This window comes from Rhinatrema bivittatum, chromosome 11 (assembly GCF_901001135.1).
Source record: "Rhinatrema bivittatum chromosome 11, aRhiBiv1.1, whole genome shotgun sequence".
Classification (NCBI taxonomy): domain Eukaryota; kingdom Metazoa; phylum Chordata; class Amphibia; order Gymnophiona; family Rhinatrematidae; genus Rhinatrema; species Rhinatrema bivittatum.
Genome location: NC_042625.1, coordinates 99140035 through 99161848, shown reverse-complemented (window position 1 = coordinate 99161848; position 21814 = coordinate 99140035). Strand labels below are relative to the sequence as shown.

The window sequence follows — 21814 nt, the reverse complement described above, 5'->3', positions numbered from 1 at the left end:
ACACTGAGTAGGAGTATAAGGGTAAGATCACATGTACATATTATATTATATTTATTATTACTGTGTTAAATTGACATCCGGTTTTATTGTTCCTTATGTTCTACAGTTATATGTAAAGCCCCCTTCCGCTGTTGGGCAGTTCATCGTTTTATGTAAACCGGAGTGATTTGTAATTCCCACAAGAACTTCGGTATATAAAAATTAAAAATAAATAAATAAATAAATCACAATGTGTCTATGAAAACTGACATAACCTCAGTCATTAAATCTTCCTTTTACAAACTCTCAGGGTCATTTATCAAATAAGCGTTATGGTGTTTTTGCATGCATTAAGCACCTTTAACGCATGTGATAGCACCATGAGGAGGAGTAAGGGGTGGGAGTGGGCTGGGTTCACTGTTTTGCGAAGCCCTATCGCACGACTTTAATGCCGATTTTAGCTACACTAGCTATGAGAGAGAGAGAGAGACTAGCCATAATGCCCTCACCCTAGACAGGTATTTATATCTCTATGGGAGGCCCACCTAGTAACGCGAGGTGAGGTTTAGGTATTAGTGTAGGGGGTTAGGGGCCACTTTGACATTCAAAGTGAGACGTACGAACAGCACAGTGCTCTCTTGTGAAGATTTGAGGACCGTCACCCAAAGATGAGATTTGGGCAATGTTCTCTCAACCTAGCTTGATGGATTCTCTACCCTGGGTAACATCAAGCTAGGTTGAGAGAACATTGCCCAAATCTCATCTTTGGGTGAAGGTCCTCAAATCTTCACAAGAGAGCACTGTGCTGTTCGTACGTCTCACTTTGAATGTCAAAGTGGCCCCTAACCCCCTACACTAATACCTAAACCTCACCTCGAGTTACTAGGTGGGCCTCCCATAGAGATATAAATACCTGTCTAGGGTGAGGGCATTATGGCTAGTCTCTCTCTCTCTCTCACTCATAGTAAACATGGTCCCCCCAGTGGTTTTATGTAGGAAATACCACAATTCAGCCTCTATTTGTTGAAAAACCTAAAACCACTGATAGAATCTCATGATTTCTGCTTTGTATTGCAATCACTGATTCTGATCTTACTAACACTACCCACCCACTTCCATAGTTCAATGCTTACCGGATCGGACTTCAGAAATCACGTTACTCCAGTGGTTACAAAACTTCACTGGCTCCCAGTTGTATGGCGCATGCAATATAAAGTATTGTCATTCATATATAACCTCCTAAGCAATGAATATCCACACGGCTAATCTGTTCCCTCTAACTTTACAAGCCTAGCAGAGACTTAAAATCGGCAAACAAGAACCTCCTAGAAATCCTAGTGTTAAACGTGGCAAGAAATGATAGCACGCAGAATAGAGAAATTTCAATGGCAGGTCCTCGACTGCGGAATGAAGGCTTTAAAGATCTGGCATTTCAGGGCACGGAAGGAACTCCAGAAGTTTCATTTATCGAGCTTATGGTTTTTATGTAAACCGCCATGAGCATTGTTTGCAGCATGCGGGTTACAAATCTTTTAAAATGAATAAGCTTAGCCGGTTCCCTCCACTAGCGCTCTGTAGTTGGGCAGCTGGGGAATCAAATTGTCCTCCTCTCCTGCAGGTGATATCAGCTTGGGCAGCACCTCCAGCAGGGAGTGGGGGAGCGCGCCCCTGTGAACCCTGCCCATCTCCCAGAGAAAGGCCAGTGCAAATGCTAAAAGCGAGAGGCAGCCACCCCAGCACCTGCCAATGCTGCATGGGGGTGAGAACCAATGTAGTTTCACTTAATGGAAGTTTACATTGAGAATTTTCCTGTTTGGGTTTCCCAGGTGTTAAGTTCTAAGAGCTAAAGCTGCCCTCATTGCACCAGGCAGAAATGAAGGTGAGGAAGTGCAGCGTTTGAGATCTCCCAAGCCCTCGAAGCCTCCCAGCATGCCCGATGACCGCCTGGGCTAGAACAATGGGGGGTGGCTGACTGCCAGCCAACCTTCTAGTAATACACACTCAGACTTTCCAAGCTGTATGGCCTCACCTCCTCATGCAGGCAAAGAATTTCCGCAGGCAGCCAGGGTCATTGAAACAATGCAGCCAGGAACTCAGGAAAGCACAACAGCAGCCAGCGGCCATTCTTCAGACGGGGAGGGTGGGATTACTGGGGACGGAGGGCAAGCAGTCACATTCCCCTGCTGCTTCTGAAGTGGCAGGAGCGGGAGGGGCACACAGCAGCTGGATAGTGTGAGATCTGCTGTGGGAGAACAACTTCTACAGGTGTGGTGGTGCAGAGCACTAGGGTAGGCGGAGCTTGCACTCTTGTATTCACTGTACAGACACTGGGCACTTTCACACCATTCATGCTCAGACATGGGGAGAAGGGATGCTGGCTGAGGCAGGGGGAGAGCTTCGGAAGGAGAAGGGTCCTGGGACAATTAGGTCAAAAACCGCAGGATTTCAAGGAGCAGCAATGTGTTTATTTACAAGTCATAAAAAGCATAATAAATACAAGCAAAGAATGAACACCTCCAGCTCTAGCGTTGCCTTTACCTCATGAGAAAGGGGATGGGGATTTGACACCGCCCTTTGCAGGGATAGACAGGGGGCTAACAGTCTAAATGTGGACCAGATTTGTCTCGTGTCCTAGTGTATTCTGGGACTGGTAGTCCTGTGTTAATTCATTGCTGCTGCGACCTTCACAGGTCATGACCACGGGAGTGACTGCCAGGCTCAGCTGCTTACATATGAAACCCACAGAAAGTGCTAAGGAGAACATTTGCCAGACGAGTGACTTCCGGCTTATTCCATTTATGTACATGGACAGCGGGAGGCTCTTCCCAATAGGTATTAGATGTGCAGCTTTCCATCAGAGGAGCAGGGTCAATGCAGTAATGGAGGGTGAGCTCATTGTGTTCATGCAGCGCACAATTTTCAAAGTGATTGAGAAGGCTAACGCATGTATTTAGGTTGGGGAGGAAAAGTACATGCCCTTACTTTAACTAGCAAAAATGTACGTCCAGAAAAAGCAAATGCGTGCATTTCCTACCTGTGTCTGACTCCAAAGTGCAAAGATGCTAAGCCTAGGGTAGAGGGCTCAGTAGGGGCAGGTTGGAAATTGCCCTCCTGATGTCCCAGCGCTCCAGATTGCCCTCCAGCATGGGTGTCTCCATGCAGCTAAGTGCCCTTAGATAGACAGACACATAAGTCTCTGGTATCAGCGACCTTCCCATAGTCCTGTGCTGAGCCCCTCAGAAGCGCCAGTGCTCGCAGGGGCTGCATTAGCTCTGCTGTTCCCAAGCCCCCCAGTCCCTGTCAGTGTGGCTGACTGGAAAATCAAGGTCCTGTGAGGTGTACCCAAGAGGAAAAGCTGATACGTCACCTCTTCATCCATCCTTCTCACGGCATTAAGACACCAGCAAAGATGAGCAGGAAATCATGTCTGTGTGCAGAGATCACACACACATGGGCTGTTCCAAGACCCTTATTCTTCCTACTCCAGCCCTGAGCGTCCTTTCACCCTGTACTAGAGGGTCATAGGCAGCAGAGGACAGAGCCATTGCTTGGCTGAAGGTGAGTAGCACTTAAGGTTGGTAGCAGCAGTGGGGGAACGAGTATAGCTTATGGCTGGCTGGCAGTGTGTGCAGCTTATGACAGGTGCACGTGGCATTATAATAAGTCTTTCTGAGCCAAATATTTACAGTTTGAATGAGCAGCTGGGAGGGAAGTCTGAATATTCATTAATCTGCCTTCAGTTTGCTCATCGTGTGAGCTGGAAATGCCCAGTGTGTTGTGAAATGTTCTGAGTATTAAGAACATAAGAAATTGCCATGCTGGGTCAGACCAAGGGTCCATCAAGTCCTGCATCCTGTTTCCAACAGAGGCCAATCCAGGCCACAGGAACCTGGCAAGTACCCAAACACTAAGGGGTAGATTTTCAAAAACCGCAAATAGGCGTACTTTTGTTGGCGCTCCAGGCGCCAACAAAAGTACGCTGGATTTCAGTAGATACGCAACTATATCATTTTTGAGATGCAGCGACCAGAATTGTACACAGTATTCAAGGTGTGGTCTCACCATGGAGCGATACAGAGGCATTATGTCATTTTCCGTTCTATTAACCATTCCCTTCCTAATAATTCCTAACATTCTGTTTGCTTTTTTGACTGCTGCAGCACACTGAGCCGACGATTTTAAAGTATTATCCACTATGATACCTAGATCTTTTTCCTGGGTGGTAGCTCCTAATATGGAACCTAACATCGTGTAACTACAGCAAGGGTTATTTTTCCCTATATGCAAGATCTTGCACTTGTCCACATTAAATTTCATCTGCTATTTGGATGTCCGATCTTCCAGTCTTGCAAGGTCCTCCTGTAATGTATCACAATCCACTGGTGATTTAACTACTCTGAATAATTTTGTATCATCTGCAAATTTGATAACCTCACTCGTCATATTCCTTTCCAGATCATTTATAAATATATTGAAAAGCACCGGTCCCAGTACAGATCCCTGAGGCACTCCACTGTTTACCCTGTTCCACTGAGAAAATTGACCATTTAATCCTACTCTCTGTTTCCTGTCTTTTAACCAGTTTGTAATCCACGAAAGGACATCGCCTCCTATCCCATGACTTTTTAGTTTTCTTAGAAGCCTTTCATTAGAGGGACTTTGTCAAATGCCTTCTGAAAATCCAAATACACCACATCTACCGGTTCACCTTTATCCACATGTTTATTAACCCCCTCAAAAAAATGAAGCAGATTTGTGAGGCAAGACTTCCCTTGGGTAAATCCATGTTGACTGTGTCCCATTAAACCATGTCTTTCTATATAACTTTAACTTTAAGATCTTTTTGCACTTGTTTATGTTCTGTTTTTTGTTCACACCCCCTTGTTATATGTAAACCGGCATGATGTGGTTTCTAATTGCGAATGCCGGTGTAGAAAAACTCCAAATAAAATAAAAAAAAAAATATGCTTTACGATTTTGATCTTGAGAATAGTTTCCACTATTTTTCCCAGCACTGATGTCAGGCTCACTGATCTATAGTTACCCGGATTGCCCCTGGAGCCTCTTTTAAAGATTGGGGTTATATTGGCCACCCTCCAGTCTTCAGGTACAATGGATGATTTTAATGATAGTTTACAAATTTTAAGTAATAGATCAGAAATTTCATTTTTTAGTTCCTTCAGTACCCTAGGATGCATACCATCCGGTCCAGGTGATTTGCTACTCTTTAGTTTGTCAATCTGGCCTACTACATCTTCCAGTTTCACAGTTATTTCGTTCAGTTCGTCTGACTCATCACCCCTGAAAACCATCTCCGGAACTGGTTTCTCCCAAACATCTTCATTAGTAAACACGGAGGCAAAGAATTCATTTAGTCTTTCTGCAATGGCCTTATCTTCCCTAAGAGCCCCTTTAACCCCTCTGTCATCTAATGGTCTAACCAACTCCCTCACAGGTTTCTTGCTTTGGATATATTTAAAAAAGTTTTTATTATGAGTTTTTGCCTCTATGGCCAACTTCATTTCAAATTCTCTCTTCGCCTGCCTTATCAATGTTTTACACTTAACTTGACAATGCTTATGTTTTATCCTATTTTCTTCAGATGGATCCTTCTTCCAATTTTTGAAGGATGTTTTTTTGGCTAAAATAACCTCTTTCACCTCACTTTTTAACCATGACGGTAATCGTTTTGCCTTCCTTCCACCTTTCTTAATGCGTGGAATACATATGGACTGCGCCTCTAGGATTGTATTTTTAAACAATGTCCAAGCCTGTTGAACACTTTTAACCTTTGCAGCTGCACCTTTCATTTTATCAGTTTCCCTTTTGAAAGTTTAGTGTTAGAGCTGCAGATTTACTTATTGTCCCCCTTCCAGTTATTAGTTTAAATATGATCATGTTATGATCACCTTTGCCAAGTGGCCCCACCACAGTTACTTCTCTCACCAAATCCTGCGTTCCACTAAGAATTAAATCTAAAATAGCTCCTCTCTTGTTGGTTCCTGAACCAATTGCTCCATGAAGCAGTCATTTATTACATCCAGGAACTTTATGTCTCTAGCAAGTCCTGATGTTTCATTTACCCAGTCAATATTGAGGTAATTGAAATATCCCATTATTATTGTCCTGGCGTGAGTCCTGATCTAACCATGCCAACCTATGGTGTGCCCGCCCCATCATCACCACATAGGAAATGTTGCACAATGTTGCTGCAATGTGGGATATTACCATAAGAATGCTGCAGGCCATTGTGCCAAAGCCAGAGAATTGGGCCAGGTTCATTAAGGCTTCCACTGCTGCTGTAGCCCTGCTACTGCCTGTCCGCTGCAGAGGTCTCCAGCTTTCCTCCTGAAGGATACCAGACATGAAAAATGAAGCTCAGTTTGCTTATTGCAGAAGCAGCAGAGGAATGGGACTTTGATTCAGCAGCTGTGCAAATCCTAGAGAACCACTCGAGCAGATTTCAATGAGGAAAGAAACTCTGTGTGCGCCCAGTAATATCTCTCCCCAGGCCTGACCACATCCCCAAAGCATTCTGGGCTTTCTGTACATGGAAGAAAGGTACAAACAGGCTCAACCATTAATACATGTTTGGTGAGCACGGGCTGCATCTCCTTTCCTACAGATGTTGCCTGTCCTGGATCCAGGAAGAAAGGTAAATATGTTGTATGCTCAAATGTACATAACTAGGACCCCACTGTGCTGTAGGCCACTATTATAGTATAGCAGGAGATTTAATGACAAAATTATTCTATGTTTAAGCTCTGGCAGAGGGGGAGCAGGGATCATACACAGCACCCCCAGTCCCTCACTGCTTTGTCTGACCCCCAACAATCCAGAATTCCTTACAGCAGGACAGGGATTCAGCGCTGCTGACTTTGGCTGTTCTCAAAGGGGCCAATGCAGTAAAGTGCAGCCAGCCTAGCACATGTGGGGTTTGGACGTGCTAGACTAACATCCGCTGCATTAAGGGGATTAGCGCGTCCAAAACGCACACTCAAACAACTGCATAGCTTATAGTGCTCATCCCATGTGGTCGAGGCTATTGGCCGTTATCCCCTGCTGCAGTAAATCCCTGGGCAGCCAACATACACATTTTAATATGGCAAATTTAATGCCAGCCCGCGGGTCATGGGCTTATGAAAAAATCCTGGTTCCTCCACAGATCTACTGTGATCTGTGGATTTTGGTGATTAAAAATAAAGGATTAGTGAAATGGATCCATTACAAAGCAAAAAATATCTGGACGCACAACATACATGTTCCAGGCCGCTGTCACCCCTTGCCTGTATATTGTGCACACAGAAAAGTGGTTTTTTTTTGTAATCAATGCATTACATGAATTCTTTCTTGAGCGCCCGTAGCACTATGTAAGCGCACAGTCACGGCTCCTGGGCCCCCAGTGCATTTGAGCACTAGGGACACACAATTTCTCCCTAGCGCGTCCCGTTTCATGCAGGAGAGCTGGCTGTGTGCACATTAGAAAACGGGCACTCAGTACAAGCGCCCATGTTATTGGAAGTAAGGGGCCTGCAGGGGGATTTCTATGCTGAGCACTAGACATAAGATAGTGGCCATCACTGCACACTTATCTCTGGGCATGAGATACAAGAACTAAATCAACTATTGGTGATCTGGCCCCCATCAGAGACAGGAAGCTGGGCTTGATGGCCCTTGCTCTGACCCTGCATGGACCGCTTCTGTTCTTAAGGTCAGCGAACCTACGATCTAGAAGGTTAGATGTTAAGAGTGTGTATGGAGGAGCCCCAGCAATCCAAGAAGCGGGTGAGCGTCTGGTCCCTAGCACTAGGATTACGTTTTCAGCAGGAATCAGGGTCACTGCTGTAAGAGGGTCTGGGTCTTCCACCCCTCCTGCCTCTGAAAGGTGGCACAGCAGGGCATCTTCTCCTCCAGGAGGGTGGAAGCAGCAGGACTCGGCCGGCCATTCAACGTTAAACAACTGCTTTTGGCAAAATTGGGTTCATAGATATTAGGAGCCGGTTCCAAGCTTTGGTATCTGTGCTCCGGATCTCTTGTGTGGTGATAAAAATTCAGGAACTGAGGGGAGGAAGCAGCACCCCCCTCCCCCCGAACAGATCACCCCAGGCTGTTTCACTTCTTGTGAACGTCCTCCATGCTGACGCGGCCCCACACACCCACTACAAAGCCTTCAATTTCACACTCATTGGTGCCACGAGCAATGTGGAAGTAGCCACTGTCGCCCCAGTGCTTGCCCCAGGAGTTTGCAGCAATCTGAAGAAAGAAGATGAAATCCATCAGAATTCCTATCCCAGATGTATCGCAGTGCAAACTTTCCTCCAGTGCTTCTGCTGAGCAGTTTCCCCATAGAAAATACCACAGTATCACTACTTTTGCACTGCAGGAAAACTTGGATACATCTGTTCCATGATCTATAAAGCGCCAAAGTGACTCACGTGCATGGCAGAGAGCAGTGGGGGCCTGAGCCAGTCCCCCATTCCTGCTGCTTCTGCTCCATGAAGCCAGCACAGGTTACAGATACCTCCCAGGACCTGTGCTTCTGAGGAAGCCCGAGAAGGAGCATCAGAGAGGGGGGCTCGGGGAGGAGGGGCAGCGAGTCCTGGTAGGGATAGTACAAGTCCAGTCTGCTACTTACCCAGTATTTCTGACTCTCTCCATTGGGCATTTTCTCCTCTCCCCAACTAGGATTTAAAAGAAAAAAAAAAAACGCAAAATGTAAAGTAATGCATTTGCCAGCTCACCAGCAGACAGACATTTCTTATAAGAACCAGTTTAAAGATAGTTCCACATTCCACCTCCTTATCCCTTCCAAGAACTTCCTGCAACCCTTGACTCATTCCATTTCTGTAGCACAAACCAGCACGTCCTATACCTATAAAGAAGGTGGACACAGCACCTAAGAGCTATGAAGATGCAGCTCACTTCGGATCAGTACCAGGTCCACTCTGGCTAACCTATATGACCTGCAGCTGCCCGTTTACTGACATGCTCAGCACAGGCAGGAGCCACACAGAAACCTCCAGTTTATAGGCTGAAATCTTAGATGGCACAAGCACTGCCCTGGGGAAAGCTCGGAAGGACCATGCAATCCATCCTTAGAAGCAAATTACTGTGGGATGAGGGGGAAAGTTAGAGGGGGTCCGTGCCATTGAGCAAGAATGTCTACGACCGTGGGAAGAAGAGGGTTAGGAGGTTGCAACATCCGGAGGTCCATAGTCAGAAGCATTTAGACAAATAACTCAGGTTATCCAGTTAAATGAATATTTGGGCACTTATCTGGCTATATTTTAACTGGATGTCTTATTATGGAGCTAAAAGTTAGCTGGAGGCATTCCAGGGAGAAGTTACGTTAGCTGGCCAGATAATGTAAGCTCCTGATTCACTAACGTTTTCCTCCCATTCTGTGTCTGTGGGAAAAGACCTTGATGAATCTGGTAGTAACACAGAGCTGTCATAAAGTTAGCTATGTTCAGTAGTGCAGCTGCACTGTTGTAGAAACCTCCAAAGTTAGCCAGCTAAGTGTGAGGTCTCGCCCTTATTGGGTTCATTCTCTATCATCTCTAAAGACAAAGGCATGTCCAAGTTAAATACCGCAGACTGTCCCTTAAATCAGCACTGCTTAAAGCTTTGTGGGATGATATTGGTGAACACCCTGCAAGAATAGTTAACCTCACTTTAGCAGAGGCTTATATACCTGCTAGTCTTAAGAGGGCTGCAGTTTGCCCATTACTGAAGAAGCCAACTTTAGAACTATCTCCTCCCTGCTGTATTTGTCTAAAATTTTGGAAAGTGTTGTGGTTTAGTATGTATTTATGTTATAGTGCTTGTTTTATAATATGTTTTACTGCTTTTATCTGGATTTGTTTTACAGTTTTGCCTGTTTTTATTTATATGATATTGTTTTACTGTTTGTTGCAATTTGTTTACTTTTTATGGATGTTATTTATGTAACCCACCTAGTATAGTGGATAGGCGGGTGATAAATATTTTAAACAAATAAACTAAAGGATTTCATTCAGGAACATGCCGGTTTGGATCAACATCAGTTTATGTATTTATTTAAAAGATTTCTTATGGTTTCCACAGATCATTCAGCACAGAGACCTTGCTTTTATCAAGTCTAGAAAAAATTAGGTGGGAATTTGATTTGGAACAAGGTATGTTATGGTCCTGTTGGATATTTCAGCAGCTTTTGCCAGTATTAACCATCAAATTCTGTTGTCTCATTTAAAAGAGCTGGTATGGTGTTGAAGTGGTTTTCATCCTGGGTTGGACAGAATATGAGAATGCATTGCCTCAGCAGTCTCTGCACCAAACAATATAACCCCTAGTGTCTCACAGGGATCTGCTCCTTCGGCCACCTTATTTAATATCTTATGTAAACTTTTGTCAGGGCTAGAGTTTAATTATAAACTGTAAGCTGATAACATTCAGGTTTTTTATACCTAAAATGTCATCCTGGTGTGCAACTCAGGACTTTTTGTACCTATGTTTGGCTACTGTAAAATCTTGGTTATCACATAAGCATTTGCACTCGATGCAGGTAAGACCAAAGTGATTATAGTGAGCAGATTTCCTCTCATTGATGCTCCTACTGAGTTTGCTTTTGAAGGTGGGAAATTCCCAGTTTTTGCACAGGTGCATAATTTAGGGTTCATTTTTGAATCCCATCTATCTCTGCATGCTTATTTAAAGACCATAGTAGAAGCTTCTTTTTCTAAGTTGCGGATGCTACAGAGGCTGAACCTTTATTGAATGCAAATGATTTTCGCTCAGTACGTCAGGTGCTCAATCTAACATGATTGGATTACTGTAATTCCTTGGTCACTGGAATCCCCTCAGAATTCCTTCATTTAGTCCGAAATTCTGCAGCAAGACTTCTTACAGGAACTGGAAATCAAGAACATAGAACCCCAATATTAAGTTCTCTTCATTGCTTGGCTGTTGAGTGATGTTTCAAGTATAAAATTGCTACCTTGGTTGACAATTCAACATCATGGCTTATCTGAATATTGCATTTCTATGTAAGATTTCCCTCCACTTGGTGGAATCCCGGGATTGAGCTTTAGCAGTGGCTGGGCCTTGTTTCTGGAATCCCTCCTGGCATTCTATGACCTTCATACTATGACTGGTACCAAACTATTTAAGAAGTCTTTAAAGGCATTTGACCTTTAAGTAAGGAAGTTGATGTCTCTTAGCTGTGAACAGTAAATATGTTTGATGTTAAACATAAATATGTGAAGCATTAGCTGATGGCAGAAATCCCTTGCTGTTAACAGGTATTTGAAACAGTTTTGAAAATCAAGCTTGGGCCTCGTCTACACATCTTTCTATCATTAATAGTTTGACAATATTGAGAGGTCCAGTGTAGGACATTGTCAGTCTGGTGGAAAGCACTTTAGTGAAATGTTTTTATTACGTATGTATAATAAGCTCTCCGTTATGAACTGTGGATTCTTGTGCTATAAATAAATAAAATAGAGGCTGAACCTTTGGGCAGCTGCTTGACTAGTTTTGGGAGCTGTCTAGATGATTATGGCACAAAACTTAGTGGTAAAAATTGTTGGGATGGATGAAGAGGGCTAAGCGTTGGATTAAGTATGGGATCTTATATGCTCATCTATCTAGGATAGTAGAAAGTTAGAGAACCAATGAAGAAGTAAATAAAAATGGATAAAGAGAGAAATCCAATGGGTGGTCATCCTCTATGACTGGTAGCAGGGGATGTCCTTACAGTGGGCACAGGAATAACTGTAATAAACTAGAGGGTGGGCTGGCGTCAGGTGGCCGATGGGATTGGCATGTCACCTCCAAGCGATGCAGGACATGAGAGGAGAAAATAAAATCAATTGGCTCAAAATAGCAGAAAAGGTGACTAGGAAGTGCAACAAACTAAGGGAGAAAAGTTGGAAAGTTCTGACCACAAATACTCGTAGTCTGGGCAATAAAATCCCAGACCTGTAAGCCCTAATGATGGAAGTGGACTTGGACATCTTTGCTGTTACAGAGACATGATTTACTGAGTCTCATGATTGGGATACGGCCATCCCGGGCTATAACCCATTAAGAAAGGACAGGAAAGGGGGAGGAGTGGCTCTTTATGTCAGAAACAGTATCCAAACAACTGAAATGCAGGGGTCATGCAGCAGGGAAGAAGCACTATGGAGTGTCCTAAAAAATGAAGATGGTATTTCCATTTACATCGTTGTGGTCTACAGGTCTCCAATTCAGACAGAAGAGGTAGACAGAGTTCTGGTCGAAGACATCCCAAAGGTGGGAAGGAAGGGAGAAGTGTTGTTCATTGGAGATCTTAATCTGCCGAATGTGGATTGGAGCATCCCATCTGCGGAATCTACAAGAAGGAGAGAGATAGTGGATGCCCTTCATGGGCTCTGCTCAAACAATGGTAATGGAACCCATGAAGGAAGATATGATCCTCAACCTAGCGCTCACTATTCGGGATAATGTGCTAATGTCTACGTAGGTGCCCTCCTGAGCACCAGTGATCATCAGGCAGTATGCTTTGATATCGCAAATAAGATACAGAGAAGTCACATGAAGACCCAAGTTTTGAATTTCAAAAGTACAGATTTTGTCAAAATGGGGATGTTCCTAGAGGAAGAACTGGAACTGGGAGAAAATGGGTGAGGTGGAAAACAGTGGGCCAAATTAAAAGGCGCTATTAGAAAGGCAAAAAATCTGTGTGTTAGAAAAGTAAACAAAAGTTAGAGGAAAAAGAAACAATCTGGTTTTCAAAGGAGGTGGCTGAAATAATAAGGGCAAAAAGAATAGCGTTCAAGAAATATATAAAAGATCCCAAAAAGAGGAACCCATGGAAGAATACCGGGTGAAACTGAGGGAGATGAAGAAAGAAATCAGGAAAGCAAAAGCCCAAGCAGAAGAAAGGATTGCCAAAGAGGTAAAGCGAGTGACAAAACATTTTTCAGATATATCAGAGAAAAAAGGAAAGTCCAAAGTGCTATAGTGAAATTGAAAGGTGACGAGGAGCAGTGGTGGAAAGAGACAAACAAGTGGCAGAAGTAGTAAACAAATACTTCAGTTCGGTATTCACAAAAGAAAACCCTGGAGAAGGACCATTGCTGATTGAGAAGACTGAAGATGGGAGTGGGGTAGATGAAACTCTGTTTACAGAAGAGAATGTTTATTTTATTTATTTAGCCATTTTATATACCGTCGTTCCAACAGAAGATCAGAACGATTTACAAAGTCAGCTTTAGAATTCTTGGTCGACATTCACAAACTTTGTCAGCTTTCATATTCTAGATCAACACAACAGCAAATGCATGCTCTCGTTTATATCCAGGGAACAAGTAGGGAGGCAATCTAAAAAAGCTGTTAAGAAAACGAGAGGAATAGATGCCCAAGTCTTTTTCAATCTTTATTGCAGTGAAGACGTATTTATAGACCTACCCAAATCAACAATCCGACCACTCCAAATACTACAGAATGCCACCGCCAGAATCCTCACCGACCACAAAAAATCGAACCACATCACCCCTGTCCTAAAAAGACTACACTGGCTACCGGTAGAAAAAAAGAATCGAATACAAAATACTAACCATTTTACACAATGCAATACACAACAATGAAAACACATGCCTAAACACCATTATACAACACCACACTACTCAACGCAACACTAGATCAACAAACAAAGCAGAAACGGACATCCCATCAGTCACAACAGCCAAACTCACAACCGTAAGAAAGAGAGCAATCTCAATAGCCGGACCTCACCTCTGGAACACCCGACCGGAAACTCTAAGACTACAGAACAACAAAAAAAATATTCAGAAAACTACTCAAAACCTGGCTTTTCAGACAAACCTACAAAGAAGGGATAGGCTAAACGATCACTCTTCCATCCCCAAGAATTTATTCACCGCTAAGTACTTTATTACTCACAAACACCTCCCAAACGTATACCTAGCATCATACTCAGTTGAGACTGTTAATAGTAGGACAGTTCCTACTTTATCTTGTTTTATGCATTGGTTCATATTTTCTCTATTTCTAACCCTCCCACAGTTACCTTGTAATCTGCAAGCCCATTCATATAAACCTATGTTCTCTAATTGTTTTCTTGGAGTGTAGGCATGTGCCACCTCCCACAGTTATGAATGTAAACCAGTGATTCTATGTACACTGTTGTTATACCTGTAAGCCGGAGTGAAGGCCATTCGCTAAACTTCGGTATATAAAAACATACTAAATAAATAAATAAATAAAAATGTTGCCCAACATTTTTAAATATGTCTCCACTGCAATAAAGATTGAAAAAGACTAATCCTCGTTTATATCCATACATATTCTAGGTCAACACATGGGCAAATATATAATTAGTACATATTCATACATTTTCTAGATAGACACAACAGCAACTACAGATTCTGATTCTAACAACAATACACATTATGTCATTTGCGCCTTATTGCTCGCTCCGCTAACATTGTCTCTGGTACTCACATTGAAGCTATCAGTATTTTGGGATTTTACGTTAAGTCGTATGCATTTCTAAAGAGCAATGGTTTTAGCTCATGCTTCAAACTCTTTATTTCTGTTTTTTGATGTAATGAATGTATGGGAAGAGCTAGAAAAATGGACAAGGTCGTGGGGCGGGATAAGGTACATCCCAGGATACTGAGGGAGCTCAGAGATGAGCTGGCGGCTCCACTGCGTGACCTGTTCAATAGATCCCTAGAAACGGGAGTGGTGCCGAGTGATGGAGAAGAGCGGTGGTGGTCCTGCTTCACAAGAGTGGGAGCAGAGAGGAGGCTGGAAACCTCAGGCCAGTTCGCCTCACCTCGGTGGTGGGAAACGTAATGGAGACCCTGCTGAAGGAAAGGGTAGTGAACTATCTACAGTCAGGAGGATTGCTGGACCTGAGGCAACATGGATTCACCAGAGGAAGGTTTTTTGATTTTTCTGATTGAGTGACTAGAAATTTGGATCAATGACTTGATGTGATGTAGTTGGATTTTAGCAAAGCTTTTGATATGATCCCATAGAGGAGGCTCGTAAGTAAAATGAGAAGCTTGGGATCTATTTGTGGATGATACTAAGATTTGCAACAGAGTGGATATATGCCTGAGAGAGTAGAGAGAGAATGAAATGTGATTTAAGAAAACTTGAAGAGTGGTTGAAGACTTAGCAGCTGGGATTCAATGCTAAGAAGTGGAGAGTCATGCATTTGAGATGCAGTAATCCAAAAGAGCTGTATGAGATGGGGAAGAAAGAGTAATGTGCACGGACTGGGAGAGGGACAGTGTCTGATGATCTGAAGGTGGCACAGCAATGTGACGAGGCAATAGCTAAAGCCAGAAGAATACTGGGCTTCATAGAGAGAGGAATAACCAGTAAGATAAAGGAGATGATAATCCCCTTATACAGGTCCTTGGTGAGGTCTCACCTGGTGTACCGCATTACTGGAGCCTCAATCTCAAAAAGGATAAAGACAGGATAGTGACGGTCCAAAGAAGAGCGACCAAAATGGTGAGGGGTCAGCATTGGAAGACTTATGAGGAGAGGCTGAAGGATCTGAATATGTACACCCTGGAAGAGAGGAGGTGCAGGGGAGATAGGATACAGACCTTCAGATACCCTGGAGGAGAGGAGGTGCAGGGGGATAGGATACAGACCTTCAGATACCCTGGAGGAGAGGAGATGCAGGGGGATAGGATACAGAGCTTCAGATACCCTGGAGGAGAGGAGGTGCAGGGGGGAGATAGGATACAGAGCTTCAGATACCCTGGAAGAGAGGAGGTGCAGGGGGGATAGGATACAGAGCTTCAGATACCCTGGAGGAGAGGAGGAGCAGGGGGGATAGGATACAGAGCTTCAGATACCCTGGAGGAGAGGAGGAGCAGGGGGGATAGGATACAGACTTTCAGATACCCTGGAAGAGAGGAGGTGCAGGGGGATAGGATACAGAGCTTCAGATACCCTGGAGGAGAGGAGGTGCAGGGGGATAGGATGCAGAGCTTCAGATACCCTGGAAGAGAGGAGGTGCAGGGGGATAGGATACAGAGCTTCAGATACCCTGGAGGAGAGGAGGTGCAGGGGGATAGGATGCAGAGCTTCAGATACCCTGGAGGAGAGGAGGTGCAGGGGGATAGGATACAGAGCTTCAGATACCCTGGAGGAGAGGGGGAGCAGGGGGATAGGATGCAGAGCTTCAGATACCCAGGAAGAGAGGAGGTGCAGGGGGGATAGGATACAGACCTTCAGATACCCAGGAAGAGAAGAGGTGCAGGGGGATAGGATACAGAGCTTCAGATACCCTGGAGGAGAGGAGGTGCAGGGGGATAGGATACAGAGCTTCAGATACCCTGGAAGAGAGGAGGTGCAGGGGGGAGATAGGATACAGAGCTTCAGATACCCTGGAAGAGAGGAGGTGCAGGGGGAGATAGGATACAGAGCTTCAGATACCCTGGAGGAGAGGAGGTGCAGGGGGGAGATAGGATACAGAGCTTCAGATACCCTGGAGGAGAGGAGGTGCAGGGGGGAGATAGGATACAGAGCTTCAGATACCCTGGAAGAGAGGAGGTGCAGGGGGGGTAGGATACAAAGCTTCAGATACCCTGGAAGAGAGGAGGTGCAGGGGGATAGGATACAGAGCTTCAGATACCCTGGAAGAGAGGAGGTGCAGGGGGGATAGGATACAGAGCTTCAGATACCCTGGAGGAGAGGAGGTGCAGGGGGGATAGGATACAGAGCTTCAGATACCCTGGAGGAGAGGAGGTGCAGGGGGGGATAGGATACAGAGCTTCAGATACCCTGGAAGAGAGGAGGAGCAGGGGGATAGGATACAGAGCTTCAGATACCCTGGAGGAGAGGAGGTGCAGGGGGGGATAGGATACAGAGCTTCAGATACCCTGGAGGAGAGGAGGTGCAGGGGGGATAGGATACAGAGCTTCAGATACCCTGGAGGAGAGGAGGTGCAGGGGGGATAGGATACAGAGCTTCAGATACCCTGGAAGAGAGGAGGTGCAGGGGGGATAGGATACAGAGCTTCAGATACCCTGGAGGAGAGGAGGTGCAGGGGGGATAGGATACAGAGCTTCAGATACCCTGGAGGAGAGGAGGTGCGGGGGAGATAGGATACAGAGCTTCAGATACCCTGGAGGAGAGGAGGTGCGGGGGAGATAGGATACAGAGCTTCAGATACCCTGGAGGAGAGGAGGTGCAGGGGGGATAGGATACAGAGCTTCAGATACCCTGGAGAAGAGGAGGAGCAGGGGGATAGGATACAGAGCTTCAGATACCCTGGAGGAGAGGAGGTGCGGGGGAGATAGGATACAGAGCTTCAGATACCCTGGAGGAGAGGAGGTGCAGGGGGGGATAGGATACAGAGCTTCAGATACCCTGGAAGAGAGGAGGTGCAGGGGGATAGGATACAGAGCTTCAGATACCCTGGAGGAGAGGAGGTGCGGGGGAGATAGGATACAGAGCTTCAGATACCCTGGAGGAGAGGAGGTGCAGGGGGGGATAGGATACAGAGCTTCAGATACCCTGGAAGAGAGGAGGTGCAGGGGGATAGGATACAGAGCTTCAGATACCCTGGAAGAGAGGAGGTGCAGGGGGATAGGATACAGACCTTCAGGTACCTGAAAGGTTTCAATGATGCACAATCGTCAAACCTTTTCCATTGGAAAGCAAGCCATATAACTAGAGGTCATGAATGAAACTTCAGCGGGGACGATTCAGAATCAACATCAGGAAATGTTTCTTCACAGAGAGGATGGTGGATGCCAGGAATGCCCTTTCAGAAAAAGGTGGTAAAGATGAAAACAGAAACAATTTCAAAAGGGCATGGGACAAACACTGTGGATCCCTAACGGCTGGAGGTGGAAATGAAGAGAAGGGAGAATGGAGGAGTGGAAGCTATTACCCCTCAACCAATTCGCTTAATTAGCACAAGGAGCACACACAATTTTAATGCAACTGCATCACCGCTCTCCACTTTGATGGTGGGGGGGGGGGGGGGGGGGTGCGGAGAAAGAGGAATTGGATTCAAACAAGAGACCATGTTTATCCCTGACTTGACCGTGCAGGGTATTGATAGGCAGACATGAGGGACAAAGGTCACATCAAAGCAGTGCATGTCCAAGCAGCACTGTGTGAATTATCAGCAAGGCCGCTCACCCCCCAAAAATGTTGCTAGCAGTAATTTTGTTATGGGTTTGACAGTTGCTTGGTTTTGATTTTTTATATTAATACCCTTAACATAAGGCTTTTGGGGTAACCTGCATGAAGTGGCTGTACCTACCCTTATCAGAAACATGGGGGTAACCTGCACGGAGCAGCAGTTACTGCCCTTAACAGAAACATGGGGGTAACCTGCACGGAGCGGCAGTTACTACCCTTAACAGAAACATGGGGGTAACCTGCATGGAGCGGCTGTTACTGCCCTTAACAGAAACATGGGGGTAACCTGCACGGAGCGGCAGTTACTACCCTTAACAGAAACATGGGGGTAACCTGCACGGAGTGGCAGTTACTACCCTTAACAGAAACATGGGGGTAACCTGCATGGAGCGGCAGTTACTGCCCTTAACAGAAGGCATGGGGGTAACGTGCATGGAGCGGCAGTTACTGCCCTTAACAGAAACATGGGGGTAACCTGTACAGAGCAGCAGTTACTTCCATAAGTATCTTGCTGAGCAGACTGGATTGGCCATTTGGTCTTTTTCTGCTATCACCTTCTGTGAGGCGGCAAGAATTAATCCACAAAAGGAACCCGGCGAGGAGTTCTGTCCGGAGTGCGTCTGAGTTACGCCTGCTGTATCCTCTCCCGTCTGATCAGGAGATTGTGGCCTGCAGAGCCTAAGTCTGCCAATGTCTTCTCCTCAAGGCTGCAGTGGGAATCCATGGCAACTGCCTGTACAAGGTCAAGGGAAGAGCGGGCCAAAGGTTTGTTTTAGTTTTCTTGGGTTTATTTAGAAGACGTGTTAGTAGTGTCTGCCAGCCAACACAGGTCCTACAGCAGGTTCTGAAGGAAATAGGAAAGCTTCTTACTTGGATGTGTGAGGCAGCACCAAAATAAGCAAGAGAGAGCTACAGCGCTGCTATTACACCTCACTCCTGCCCTGCAGCACCCCCTGCTACCCCAGTGCTGAGACCCTTCACAAACACACAGCTCTGCCAATGCACCTCACTCCTGCCCACACAGCTCTGCCAATGCACCTCACTCCTGCCCTGCAGCACCCCCTGCTATTCCAGTACTGAGACCCACACACACAGCTCTGCCAATGCACCTCACTCCTGCCCTGCAGCACCCCCTGCTATTCCAGTACTGAGACCCTCACACAGCTCTGCCCATGCACCTCACTCCTGCCCTGCAGCACCTCCTGCTATTCCAGTACTGAGACCCTCACACAGCTCTGCCCATGCACCTCACTCCTGCCCTGCAGCACCTCCTGCTATTCCAGTACAGAAACCCACACACCCTGCTGTGCCAGTGCACCTCACTCCTGCCCTGCAGCACCTCCTGCTATTCCAGTACTGAGACCCTAACACACAGCTCTGCCCATGCACCTCACTCCTGCCCTGCAGCACCTCCTGCTATTCCAGTACTGAGACCCTCACATAGCTCTGCCAATGCACCTCACTCCTGCCCTGCAGCACCTCCTGCTATTCCAGTACTGAGACCCTCACACAGCTCTACCAATGCACCTCACTCCTGCCCTGCAGCACCTCCTGCTATTCCAGTACTGAGACCCTCACACACAGCTCTGCCAATGCACCTCACTCCTGCCCTGCAGCACCACCTGTTATTCCAGTACTGAGACCCTCACACACAGTTCTGCCAATGCTCCTCACTCCTGCCCTGCAGCACCCCTGCTATTCCAGTACTGAGACCCTCACACACAGCTCTACCAATGCACCTCACTCCTGCCCTGCAGCACCCCCTGCTATTCCAGTACTGAGACCCTCACACACAGCTCTGCCAATGCACCTCACTCCTGCCCTGCAGCACCCCCTGCTATTCCAGTACTGAGACCCTCACACACAGCTCTGCCCATGCACCTCACTCCTGCCCTGCAGCACCTCCTGCTATTCCAGTACTGAGACCCTCACACACAGCTCTGCCCATGCACCTCACTCCTGCCCTGCAGCACCCCCTGCTATTCCAGTACTGAGACCTCCACACCCTGCGGTGCCAGTGCACCTCACTCCTGCCCTGCAGCACCTCCTGCTACCCCAGTGCTGAACCCTCCCACCTCCACACACAGCTCTGCCAATGCACCTCACTCCTGCCCTGCAGCACCCCCTGCTATTCCAGTACAGAAACCCACACACACAGCTCTGCCAATGCACCTCACTCCTGCCCTGCAGCACCCCCCTGCTATTCCAGTACTGAGACCCTCACAACTCTATTACACCTCACTCCTGCCCTGCAGCACCCCCTGCTATTCCAGTACAGGGAAATCCATAAACACACAGATCTGCTTATGCACCTCACTCCTGGCCTACTCGTTCCTCTTTGGGCTCTCAGTTAATACAGAACTGAAAAATGGTCAGATACTGAGTAGGGCATTTTATTTATTTAAAATGATTTGTATTCCACCAATCCAGACATCTTGATGGATAACATTATCTACATAATCACAAGCAAAACTTGGACAAATGAGTTAACAGAGATCAGCATGCTTCACTACGAGATGTGTGGCACTGGCAGAGCCAGGGGTGAGTCATTTCATGGTTGGTGTTCTGCCTTATCATAGGTATAGAGCATTGTGGGTTTTGAAAGCTGCAAGCTGGAGCACATCCAGAAAACCACAGTGTTTCCCCTCACTGTGTAACTCTACTGTCAGCCCTGAAATATGCAGGCAATCCCTCTTGTAGAAATAAGAAGGTCCTCCACCCAAGGATATGACGGCAGCTGACTGGCTGATTCCTACCTCTCGCCTTCGCCACTCACCTGCCCTGCTTCATGTTGCTGGCCTGCAGTGTGTGAGCCTCTGGTTTCTGCAGACTGACCCTGTCCTTCCCGACCACAGCTGATTTGAAGCTCCCAACACTGAGCCTGAGCAGGACTGATAGGGCTTTCCCTCCCCCCTCAGATTCTGCAAGGCCCCTCGACCCTGGAGGTTTCTGGGAATGCAGTAATGGAAGAGAGTCTGGGACAGGAAAGACGTTTTTCTCACATTTAATTGCACCTTGCAGTAAGTTGTGCTGTGAGGACGCCTGGAGGTGCTCACAGGACACTGGGGAGGCGAGGCAAAAGGCAGAGGAGCTGACCCAGGACACAGGAGCAGGGCAGAGGGCTCGGCGGAGTCCCAGAATGTTCCAGCTTTTTCCTTTGCATCTTCAACAAAGCTCAGCAGGCACTTTGCAGGTCATGCAGCTGAGAAGGGGGCAAGGGATGAGTGGGAAAGCAATGCACATGTTCAGTGCTTACTCCTGAAAGAGCCAGATCTCCCCGGCCATCCCAGGCCGACTCCGCGCACTTACCCCGTGATTCTCACAGAGTGCGTCCCATGTCGCCGGTAACGCTCTGCTTTTCCAGCTGCCGCTGCCGTGTGCCGGTAAATTCCTCCTTTATACAGAAAAAAGTCTTCATACACTTCCATGATGGCTGAAAGAGACATAGAAAGAGATGGTTACGTCCCAAGGGCATCCACTTCCCCCCACGGTGCCAGAGAGGGAGCCGTGGTGTCTGTTGTCTCTTCAGATGGATCCTCTGGGGACTGGAAAAACCAATTTGTGGATTTCAGTGGCTTGCAGGAGTGCCTTAGTGATCAGAGCAGGAAAGGCAGAGTGCAAATCGAGCTTGGGCAAGTTCCAGCACCTCTATTGCTTCAGAATAAAC

At 46.4% G+C, this 21814-nt stretch overlaps 1 protein-coding gene across 3 annotated transcripts in view; it reads right to left on the bottom strand.

Moving 5' to 3' along the window:
- Positions 1 to 7237: 7237 nt before the first annotated feature.
- TINAGL1 (tubulointerstitial nephritis antigen like 1) overlaps positions 7238 to 21814 on the bottom strand; it is a 51613-nt gene continuing 37036 nt past the window's right edge. For all 3 annotated transcript variants that reach the window (XM_029570938.1, XM_029570937.1, XM_029570939.1), the window contains 3 exons: positions 21457 to 21580; positions 8615 to 8660; positions 7238 to 8232 (listed from right to left, as the gene is read on the bottom strand). In XM_029570938.1, the coding sequence (XP_029426798.1) occupies positions 8092 to 8232; positions 8615 to 8660; positions 21457 to 21580 (311 nt within the window). In that variant the 3' untranslated portion in view covers positions 7238 to 8091. The remainder of the gene's footprint in view (positions 8233 to 8614; positions 8661 to 21456; positions 21581 to 21814) is intronic.